General features: G+C 37.4%; 1 protein-coding gene across 4 annotated transcripts in view; it reads right to left on the bottom strand.

Annotated features, from left to right (window-relative positions):
* Positions 1 to 734: 734 nt before the first annotated feature.
* The window catches only part of TTC13 (tetratricopeptide repeat domain 13), a 39,484-nt gene continuing 27,905 nt past the window's right edge, over positions 735 to 12,313 (bottom strand). Inside the window, exons 17-23 of one of the 4 annotated variants that reach the window (XM_025163697.2) lie at positions 10,702 to 10,786; positions 9,542 to 9,651; positions 7,549 to 7,684; positions 4,766 to 4,845; positions 3,959 to 4,037; positions 2,943 to 3,022; positions 735 to 1,853 (exon numbers count right to left, since the gene is read on the bottom strand). In XM_025163697.2, coding sequence (XP_025019465.1) covers positions 1,742 to 1,853; positions 2,943 to 3,022; positions 3,959 to 4,037; positions 4,766 to 4,845; positions 7,549 to 7,684; positions 9,542 to 9,651; positions 10,702 to 10,786 — 682 coding nt within the window. In that variant the 3' untranslated portion in view covers positions 735 to 1,741. The other 3 variants (XM_025163695.2, XM_025163696.2, XM_025163698.2) reach the window with 3 other exon arrangements.

Genomic DNA, 12,313 nt, shown 5'->3' with positions numbered 1-12,313 from the left:
AGGGATGATTTTACAGCAATACTGACTTCAGTTCTGATTAACTGTTATCATCTCACAAGAAAAATGTCTCCTTTCATTACTCTGAATTATGGGGTAGGGTGAAAATTCAGAAAAAGGGAAATGAATATTCATTGTCCTGAAAACTAGGCCAGTTTTACCTGATTTGCCATGCTCTGTTGGCCATTTCATTTCCTGCAAGTGATGTATATTCAAAGTGCTCCTCCCACATGAATCCAGGTCTAAATCTACACAGTAAACAGATTATATATTGGGGAGATGGTGGGTGGGAAAATACATTTGGGTGTATATATGAATGCCCGTTCATGTCACTTAAGTACAGGGAGTCCTTGCTTACTGACTGCCTCGTTCAGCGACTGTTTGAGGTTACAACGGTGCTGTCCCTCAGTTACGTGATCATCATTACAGTCAGTATGCGTTGTCCTGTGCCTGACCTGTTATTTTTCTTTTTTTCCACCCTTGCAGAATAGAGAGATTGGAGAAGAAAGGATTACAAGAGAGGAAGCAGGCACATCGAATATGTGGAATACACATCAAAAGCAATGTGCTGGCTTTAGCAGCTGCTAACACACTATGTAAACAGCCCAGTGTATTCCCCATTGTGTGCCTGTTTACTTTCTTGTAATCCCTTCCTCTCTAATCTCTCTGCTCTGCGAGGGGGGGGGGGTAAGAAAAAAAACCAAGCTATTTCTGTAGGCAATTTCTCCTGTGTCTGACCATTTCCTCCCCACCTCACAGAGCAGAGAGATTGGAGAGGAAGGGATTACAAGAGAATAGGCAGGCACACAATGGCGAAATCACAGGGCTGTCTGCATAGCATGCTCTGGCTGCCGGCGCCAGTACATTGCTTTCGATGTGTATTCTCCATTATGTGCTTGTTTACTCCCTTGTAATCCCTTCCTCTCCAGTGAATGTAAATACAAATATTAATTCCCTTCTTGTCAATTATCCCAGTGCCAGGGTGAGCATTCCAAAGGGTGGGGGAGTGGTTAGGAAGCAAACAAAAGCTGAAGGTGTCAAACTGATTAGTCTTGTCAGTTTTGAGCAGGAAAGCAGTGTCATGGTCACTGATTTCCCACTTAGTGTCTGCTTTGCTTAGCGATGGAGTTGCCAGTCCCAACTGTGGTCACTAAACAAAGACTACCTGTATATACTTCACATATTTTCATAGCTATCTTTTATAATCTTGATGCATAATTGAAAGAGTGGATATTATATTTTTAGAAGGGTACATTTTCTGAAGTGGATTGACTCAATTAGAGTACTGATAATCATAATCAATCAACATTTTCTGAAAACAAGTATCTGCAACTATTTCAAAGTTCCTGTTTTCAATTATTTGTATCCTACATCCATCAATTTTCAGAAACCCTAATGGGACTGAGCATGATCTTATACAATGAGTGCATACATTTGGTGCATATTGATTTTAATGGGCTTCAGAACACCTAATTCTGCAGAGTATCTTTTTAAGTACATCACTGATTAAGAAATAGAGGCACAGAATTATATATAGAATAAATCAAATCATCATCCTCTCTCCAATAGTTTCAACTGCTGAAAAGGCTTCTATTTTCTACTGCATTTATAAAGGACACAGGTCTTTGGTTTCCACAAAAAAATAGTATCAGATATAAAAGCATTTCTTGATCATGTCGGGGAAAAAAACCCATATAAAAGAGGAAGTCAGTGCTCTTTATTGAGTTATTAAGTTACATAGCAACTAAAGCCTTTTAAGGCAATGTGATGAATCTGCACTTAACGCTTCCATCATAGATCGTAAGGTTGGAAATGATTCTGATACCAGTGGAAGACTCTTGTAAGAAGGTGAAATGCTGAAAATGCAAGATTGCAAGATTAATAGAAGCATAGTTTCCTATGCCTATTTACAATAAAAATAAGAGCTTGTATTGTATAACATTTTAAAAATACTTATTTAATATTTAGATATAAGCCTAGACTTCATTGCCTGTTCTGTTCAAGAGACTATTTAAGAGCAACAGAGAAATCTAGTTAAAGTGGTTCTAATCTGGAAAATCATAAATAAATTTAACTGGTTACATTTTTTCTATTAATAATATTTTCACATATACAGTGGAACCTCGGGTTAAGAACTTAATTCATTCTGTGACTCTGGTCGCACCCCGAATTGGTCGCAACCCAAAGGAAATTTCCCCATAAGGTTCAATGTAATTACCGTTAATCCGTTCTGGCGTGGAGGACAGGGAGGCGGCTATTGCTTGGAGGGAGAGTCCCCCTCCCTACGACCACATGTCAGGGGTGGAAAATGGCCGCGGACCACATGTCAGGGGCGGAAAAATGGCCGCGGACCACGTGTCAGGGGCGGAAAAATGGCCGCGGACCACGTGTCAGGGGTGGAAAATGGCCACGGACCACATATCAGGGGTGGAAAAATGGCCGCGGACCGTGTCACAGGAGGGAAAATGGCCACGTATCCTGTTCGTACCCCGAGGCAGAGTTCGCAAACCGAGGTAAATTTTTGCGGCCGGAGCTGGTCATAACCTGAAAAGTTCGTTAACAGAGGCGTTCGTAACCCGAGGTACCACTGTACAAGATTCTACTGTATACCCCAATTCAATTTAAGTCAATCCATAGTTTGATTTATATTTGGTACTGAACTACCATAATTATAGTAAGAACTACCTTTATTAGATGTGATTAGTTTAAGAATGACTACATTGTGTTTAATATGGCATGCATATACATGCAGAAAGTTAAGCAGGACAATTGTTTGGTCTGATACGGGCAAAGCAAAGTGAGGATTGATAATTCTTAGAAAAATCACACCACAAGGTGAGTGAAGATTACATATTTGGTAGAAGATGCAGGGGTTCCTCTTTTCTTTCTGTTTTTCCCCTTAGGACACACTCATGTATAATATATATCAGCAATAGTATTTTTACCTTTTCAAATTCAACCAGCCTTTTGCTACTTTACTAAAGGCTTCTGAACTAGATGCAATCATGGCTTCAAAATCCACCAACTGGAAAACATTAAGAAATGAATTTAAAGATAGGAATCTTTTAAAATAACTTCCAATTATGCCAGAACATACCCAAACATTCAGAATCATCCAAAAGGCATAGCCATATGATTAGGAAGACCAGTGGAGTAGCACTGGATATTTTTGACCTGTTTATTTCACAAAGGCTGCCATTTTGGCAATTGTAATACAACACTGAAAATCTCAAGCTGCCCACACAATTCAGAGAAAAATGTAAAACCACCACAATTATAAATAGAAAGGAAGTGTATTTAAATGTGTTTACTTTTTAAGTTGGCCTATTTACACAACTTCTGTTACAAGGCCCAGAGGAAAGATTATTGACCATATAACTCACTCTTGTATATTAGAAATACCAAATTGTGGACAATACCCAAGATAACCAAAAGAAAATACAACTGCATTATCTTCATACGAGCTTTCAATGCTCTTTTAAAAAAAGAAATAAGGAGGTAGATCAGGTTTACACATTCTATTACTTTTTTTTAAGAGCTAAACAATAACAGGAATACTCCATAAAAACAGGGCATGATAGTGAAAAGTTGCAAATATTACTGGATCAGGACCAGGATCAAGATCAAGCTCCAAAGAGTTCGCTCCTGGGAAACATGCTTCCTTGGAAGTTAGTTGCATTTACTATCCAGCATGCATTAAACTGCAATTTCATTTAATGATTTTGCTTTCCTCCTCCCATTTTTCATAGAACTATTTCTAATACTGTACCAAAAGAGGCATGCTTCTGTTGTAGCAAAACATGTCAGCCTTTGCAATGTTGAAGATATCCTCAAACAGGGTTCAGGATCCTTTAAGGAGCATTTTGGACACAGGAGTAAGATGCAGAATTATTTGGGTATCCTACACATATGATCAAAAGTTGTTCTTATCTAAATCTAACATATCTTATGCATAGCGTACCTTTCCTTTAGGAATTTTTCCTGATACTTCCTTTCCACTTGCCATCAGTGCTCCCATGATGATTGAATAAGCCACTATACTAAAACAACGACAACAACAACGTTCTTAGTGCATAGCATGGAAACCCAGCAAGCTGGCAATGCAGAAACAGTAACATCTTTTTCAGCACCACAAGTTTGTCCTGCAGCTTCCTACAAACAAGGAAGGCAAGAGAAACAAGAACGGAGAGAAAGCAATTGACTAAGAAAGAACTGCTTTCTTTCGCAAGACTCAACAGATAGAAAAAAGGAGACAGAGCCTTTCTGTTTCTCATACAACTCATTTTCTAGCATACGGACTCTCACTAACAAATTCCATTAATTGCAGATTGTCAGAATTTGATAGAATAACCATCACTAATTTGAATCTCCCTAGGACTAGGCAGTATACAATTGCGGGCAAATAAATTAATTCTTTAAAGATTTTTTCTTGTACATTAGTTTTCTTCAAATTATCACATATTCGCCACTGACCAGGCTCCTAAAAAGTTATGTACAAGTATACTTATATCTAATATATCAGACTGTACCCTACATCAAATTTTAGTCTTTCAAAATGTTAGAAATCTATTTTTTATATTATTTATTTTTATAACCTAGGGTAGAGAATGAGAAATGAAATAAATAAATAAAACACCACCATCTACGCATAAAACATTAAAAATTGAGTGGGGAAAACAGGGAATAATATAAATAGCACCACAGTTATTTATGTTATTGATAAGATAAACCTGGTTTAAATACAAATACTATGTAAGAAGGTACTAACCTGGAACCTCTCGACAGAGGCATTAAGTTACAGAAGTAGTATAAAACAGACAAGATTAGATTGCATATGACATCTGTCTCCTAAATAAAATAAAATAAAATAAAATAAAAGAATGTACATGACATTAAAAAAAAATCATACAAAATGACAAGCCTTGACTAATGGCATACAGGTAATCCTCATCAACTGCAGTTGGGACCAGCAACACCATCATTAAGTGGCATGGTTGTTAAGTGAAACATCATGTGACCATGCTGGCTTCAACGTCAATTCCTGCTGCAGTTGTTAAGTGAATCACTGCGGGTTGTTAAGTGCAACGTCACGTGAGTGCGACTTGCTGCCGGCTTCCCATTGACTTTGCTTGTCAGAGGCCAGCTGTGAAGGTCGCAAATGGTGATCATGTGACCACAGGACACTGCAACTTGTAAATTGCAATCACGTGACCATGGGGATGCTGCAACAGCTGCTACTTCAAGGACTGGTCATAAGCCTTGTTTTTCAGCACCATCGTAAGTTTGAACAGTCGCTGAATGAGTGGTCAATAAGTGAGGACTACCTGCATTTGGAAATATTTGTAGCATTTTCTTAAGGTAAATAAAGGTATGTTTCTTTACTGGAAAAAAGTACTTGCAACATAGCATGAAATAACATGAGAGTTGAATGAAAAGTAATGCATCAATGTTATAAGACACCGACAGATGGCAGTACTGACATGCTAGAAACTCTGATGTGTTCTTTAACATCTGTTCTTTCACTTCAGTTGATGGAAAGTTGCTGTGGGAATAAGTTGTGTTGCTGTTGTTCATGAAATGGAAGCATGCAGCGAGTATTTGTCAGTGTGCTTTAACCAACTTGCTATGACTGGATTTTTGGCAGCTGAAAGAATCCCTCCAGTTGAAATTCACAGTTGAATGCAGGTTGTTTATGATGATGACTGTGCTGGCATTAGTACTGTGTGTCACTGGGCCAAAAAAACATGTAGAGGTAGCGAATCAGGAAGAGCTGATCTGTGTGATCAAGAATGAAGTGGACAATTTGTGACAGCAATCAACAAGTTTAATATGAGAAAGGTTGATGAACTGATAAAGGCCAATCACCAGATCATTCAAAGGGAAACTTCTGTCAAGCTTGGCTTTTCAAAGGAACACATGGGTCACATGCAAGAAGGGTTCCTCCCATGCTGATGGCAGAGATAAAAGCTTCAAGAGTTGAAATTTGTCAGCAATTGTTATCACACTATAAGAATGAAGGTGCAGAATTTTTTCTCAACATCATGGCAGCCAACAAAACATGGGCTCACCATTTATGACCACGAAATGAAGCGTCAGTCCATGCAATATCATCCAAAAATTTCATCTGCAAAAAATAATTCAAAACCCAAGCTTCGGTAGGAAAACTCACGATTACAGTTTTTGGGGACACAAATGGTGTTCTTCACATGGATATCCTTGAATATGGCACCATTATCAACTTAGAATACTATACTGCAACACTCAAAAATTTTAAAACAACAATTAAGTAGAGTTCAAAAGCAAATTTTGCAGTGACATGACAACACTAGGTCTCACACCTCACAAGCCACCCAAGAGGCAACTGTATTGCTGAAAGTCACTATCTCATCCTATCCACCATACAGTTCAGATTTGGCATCATGTGACTGTCAGCTTTCCTGAAAACTGAAGAAATACCTTTGTGGGTATCTCTTTAACTCAAATGAAGAGGTAGAAAGGACTGTCAAGACTTGGTTGAAGAACAAAGTGTGGAGTTCTTTCATGATGACTTTGAAAAGTTTGTCCATTGTTGGCAGAAGTGTATAGTGAATGGTGGTGGTTATGTGGAAAAATAAACACAGGTAATGAAAAAAAAGCTTATTTCAGGATTACTTTCCTGTATCATTTATTAAAATATTTTAGGTAAAATAATGGCAGTGGAGGTATTATTTTTCATTCAACCCTTACATAAAAATCACATGTAATATTATAGTGATGGAACAGAGGTGAATACATTTTGACATAATGAATTTGGTTTATGGATATGCAAATTATTATCAGAATCTAGAGTGTAAAAATATTCTGCTTGGTTTTTCAGGGTCTAAGCTCCTTGCTACATCATGACGTACTTACAAACATAGTTTACCATGCAGAATAATGACTAATTTTGGGGGAAAACAGTTTTTTTTGTTCATTAAACTAATTTAGGCAAGACAACCAATGGCCACATAGCCACATAGAATCCCCCTGCTCCATGAGATCAAACCACAAAATGTTGGTAGCTAAAATATCAGCAGCGCAATCTTTTTTTTTCTCTTTCAAAATTAATGGTGGGGATGAGAACAGGCTTAGAACCACAAATCACAATCTGGGTGATTGTGGGCCATTTGGGGGCCATTTTTAAAGAGATTTAAGGATGGAAATTGGAAGTTTCTGCCCATCTTTACCTATTACTCTATTTCAATCCCCTTAAAAACAGCTATAAAATGTTCCCCCAAAGGACAATTTGACCTATTTTTCAGAGGTTGGGTGGATTTTAAGGATGGTAATGGGAAACTTTGATTCCTAGAAGCCTTTCACTTTCATTCTTATTCTGGAATTCTGGGAAAAAAGTAGAAAAATTGGCTACCTCTCCTTCCTGTGACTTTTTTACATGATAAGATGGTTTCCCTATACCCCCTGAAAGAATGAGAAACTGAGCTGTAGCCCCCAACCCCGCAGAGGTTGTCCACCCCAATCTAGTTGAACATTTCCTGTAAACTAGTTTTGAAAATAATTAATGAAATATCTTACCCTAGGTTCTGCAGATAAAATATATGTTTTTCCTTTCATAGTTAAATCTTTATAAAGAGCATCTATTTCTGTATGATAAAGTTGTGTTCTTGCTTCTGTTGTCTGTGTTTCAACTGAAAACAAAAGGTTCCTAATCCTGCAAAGTATGTGAGAGAAAAAGAGTGTGCTTCAAAAAAGAAATAATTTCAAACATGTTCAAATACACATAGAAATGTCAAGATTACTACAGCAACAACAAAATGTAACTTTTGCAGAATTCTTTTTACTGTCCAAAAATATGTTTAAATAACTATCCCAAAACCTTGCAACATATATAGACCAAAGAAAAAGGATAGAAGCAAAGTTTAATGGATTGCTATATCCATGATTTTTGGTAGGTGTAACCCAAAAGGGAAAATGTGTAAGAATATCAGAGCATTTGCATGTCAGGCTATCCTATGATTTATCATCATATTAATAAGCTTATACAAAGCTCAAGCTCATGTGCTCCTTCATTCCCCACTTGCGCACTAGGAAGGAAGATAAAATCAAAGAACAGTCCAGATTTCAGAAACATGGTTTAAAAGCAGTTCTGTAAATTACTATATAAGGCTGCAAAAACAAAGCCTGCGTCATTCATTTTATTTTTTAAAATTTTTTAAAATTTTAAAAAATAATTTTTTTAAATTTAATTTTAAAAACTTTTATTTTTAAAAAATTTACAAAGTAAAAACAATACATAGGAAAGGAAAGGAAAGGAAAGGAAAGGAAAGGAAAGGAAAGGAAAGGAAAGGAAAGGAAAGGAAAGGAAAGGAAAGGAAAGGAAAGGAAAGGAAAGGAAAGGAAAGGAAAGGAAAGGAAAGGAAAAGTAGTGAGTAAACAGTAAAGAAACAAATCCAGCATTCATTTTAAACACAGCTCTTTGTTAATAGGTAAGAAAGCAGAAATGTGCCAGAACAAAACTAATTCTAGCTTATTTCTCTTTCTGGTCATGTCAGAAAAGGGAAAAAACGAAACGGTGGGAGTGCAGCAACCACATACTTTGTACAGTATTATGCACAGATCACTGAAGAGGGGTTTTTAGTGTCTTATGTAAACGCTAACTGATAACTGTTTTGTATTAGGAATGTACACTACTACAGTGGTACCTCGGTTCACAATCTTAATTTGTTCCGCGACTCTGGTCGCAACCCGAATTGGTCGCGACCCAAATCAAATTTTCCCATAAGGTTCAATGTAAATACGGTTAATCCATTCTGACCCCTCCGAATTTGGTCGCGACCCAATTTTGGTCACGTCCCGAATCAAATTTTCCCATAAGGTTCAATGTAATTACGGTTAATCCGTTCTGAACCATATGTTGTTTTTTTTTAAACCGCAAAAATATGACACAAAATACAGTACGAAGAGAGAGAACGCTAACCTTGCTCGACGCAACTTCTGGCGTGGAGGACAGGAAGGTGGGTGGGGAGGCGGTTATTGCTTGGAGGGAGAGTCCCCCTCCCTACAGGAACCCACGACCACGTGTCACGGGAGGGAAAATGGCCGCGGATCCTGTTTGTCACCTGATCCAGCGTTTGCGAACGGAAGCAAAATTTTGCGAACGGAGCTGTTCGTGACCCGAATTGGTCGTGAACAGAAGCGTTCATGACCCGAGGTACCACTGTATATACTGATGAACATACACTAGATAATATAAAAAAACTCTACAAGTGCATTTCTTGAATGGTAAAAACAACTGTAGATAATATCCAGTCTACACAATTCTCATGCATAAATGAGAAGCTTCCTGAATGGATAGTGACCTCCTGACAATGTCAGACTTGGATAAAATGCTAAAACGTACATGGTTGTAAAGTAATTAAAGTTCAGAAAATCCAGCTTTGCAGATAAATAACAAAATATTTTAGTATCTTTGAAACCTCTCTAGTCTCTGAAACTCAGGCTTCAATTTATTGACGTTAGTTACACTGAAGATTGGTATGTCGTAACATAAAAGAAAGACATAACTTACCTGTCTCCTGTTATAGTAATAGTAAATCCATCATACTCCTTTCCTGGATTTTTGAGGCTTGGGACTTTGGTGTGGATGGTAAAACCATCTCTTGTTTTACTATTAAGCTGCTTTCAAAAAAAACACCAAGAGAAATGTTCAAAACAGGCTGAAATGTTGTTATGCTACACAATGTAAATTACAACAATCCCAAAAGGACAGGATTTATTTCCTTGTAAGAGGCCTGAATCAGGGTTATATCTAGCTGGTGCATCCTCTCAGTGCTAGAAAATGTTCGCTTCCTATTCCCAGAGCTCTTTAAAAGAGCAAAAAGTTTACCACGTTAGGACTAGAATCATCCTAGGCAAGATGTGGTTATGGCTATAAACCTCATTTAAAGACACCCTGCAAGTAACTGACTTCTAGCAAGAGACACTGAAGTCTCCCTAAATTTGCAGAGCAAGAAGAGAATAAGGAGGAGTAGAAAGAAGAGAAAATAAATGAACCCACCCAGTTTTGGCTCGAACCCCACCTTCTGGCCCTTCCACCACTTTTGCAGATCTGCAGCTCCCAGGGAGTGTAGCTTTTGGAAGGGGGGAAAAAGTGGTTTCTTTCTACCAAGAGTGTAATTGTCTTCCATTTTGAGAAACTTATGATGTATTTGTTAAACAGCTTTATTTGTAATATAGTTATTACGTTTCTTGTTTAGTATAAAGCCAAAAGACAGCAGTCAAAGCAGCTAACATTAATGATATACAAGTTGAAAACAGATTACAAATACTAAGTCACATGGTGCTATGAATTGTGTCATCCAATTTAAATTCATTCTAGAGGACACAGGAAAAAATGGCTTGATAATATCTATGTGCTTCTAATTTTATTTCCAATATAATCCCAGAAACATATGGCAACACAACTCTCCATAACATGATTTGCAAGACCTTGCCTCAAAATCTGGCACCTTTACATTACTTTTATAGGAAGATGAGATACTTGCATCTTCTTCCCCTCTGCTGTTACAAAGCAAACCAAGTTCAAAATACAGCCTATATGGGATAATATGGTAATTTAATTATAACGTTATGGGTGAGTTTTTATTTTTCATTTCTACGCTATTTTGCTTGAATGACCTTATCTCTAATATTAACAAACACAGGTTAACAGGTTAAAGGGAAAAATACCTTCATAATTGGAAGAAGATCTTCTACTTTATGTACCTGCTCCAATGCTTCGCGAACTTCTAATAGTTCTTTGTGGTTATTAGCACTAAAGTAGTTAGACATAAATTTTAACACAATTTCAGTTAAATATTTCATCATTGGATTCTATTTATTTATTTATTTAGCACAGAAATAGGATAATTCATAACATATATGTCAGATTACATAAATTTTATTACTAAACCTGTTTTTTACACTTTTAATCCATCATTTTAAAAAATCATACTATATAATTATACAGTAATCCAGTATCATATGTACACAGTAATCCCCCTTGGATCAGTAGACTGGATTTAACAGACAAAGACTGTTGAAAAGGAAAATTCTTGCTGAGACATTAGCAGAGGAAGAGCCATCTAAGGAGAGGGAGGAAAGGCACTGGAAGATTGGGTAGTGGGCAAATTGGTGGGATTATGCCATACTGGAGGGGGAAGCTGAGAGGAAGGAAAGAAGGAAAGGCAGTGGGAAGATCAGAGATAGGTGCCCTACTTGTTGAAATGGTTAGGTAACCGGTCAAAAAATCATATGGTTTTAACAGACACCCATTCTCCCATTATTAAATTATAATTACAATAAACCCTTTATTTATAGTGGCCTGGTTTACACATAATGCTAAGCTATAAACTATTAATAAACCTCTATATTAAGCTATAAGCTGTTTATTAAGCTATAAGACTAAGCCAAAAATGCCCATTTTATAGCCTAATGAGAGAGTCAAACCCAGAAATTTTTGGCTGGTGTGGGTTTTCCGGGCTGTGTGGCCGTGTTCTGGAGGTCTCTGGGGGGACAGAGAGAACTGCTCCTGTCTGTGCTCCTGCACTCTGAAGATGCCGGTCACAGGTGCTGGCGAAACGTTAGGAAACAAAACCTCCAGAACACAGCCACACAGCCCGGAAGACCCACACCAGCCATCGTATACCGGCCGTGAAAGCCTTCGACAATACCAGAAAATTTTGTATTCAATTGCAAAGCTAAATCATATTTCAGTGCTAAGAAAATAAACTTCAACAAGCTTTGGGCTTGCACAGTACCTGCATCTGGTGAGAAACAAGAAGCACTTCTTTCTATTTACAGCTAACCATGTCATTATGTTTGTACTGGAACAAACTATGGTTAGTAGTTGGGTTGTTTGGCCAAAACATAGTTTAAATGATCAAGAACAAAGCATTAAAATGAAATGAAAAGAGGCTTCCAATCTCTTTCTTGTTACTGTGCCAGTGAAGAGAGAAGGGAGAGTGTACAACTTAAGGCTTACCCAAGATCATTCACTATGTCTGAAGGAAGCTCATGAAGTTTTCTGAAACCTTAAAATGCAGTATAGTACTATGTTCTCTTCCTAAACAATTCTTCATTTGTTTAGACTTAAATTTAGGATAATTTCTTTATTGATTATTATGGTACTTATTGGCTGGTTGTTTCCCTTTCCAAGGTGGAATCAGAGTAGATTTTGGTAAACTGAAATAAGTTCAGCTCAATGGAATATGAAGCAGAAATTCTGTAGCCCCACTCAAAATCTGTCTTGGAGAATGCATTAAATCCATTGTACAAATGACATTTGCTCTAGGAAGCTTGA

This window comes from Python bivittatus, unplaced genomic scaffold (genome assembly GCF_059951505.1).
Source record: "Python bivittatus isolate LINGU-HERP-01145 unplaced genomic scaffold, Pbiv_v1 ctg000020_np1212, whole genome shotgun sequence".
NCBI classification, from domain to species: domain Eukaryota; kingdom Metazoa; phylum Chordata; class Lepidosauria; order Squamata; family Pythonidae; genus Python; species Python bivittatus.
This window is presented reverse-complemented; position numbering and strand designations above follow the sequence as displayed.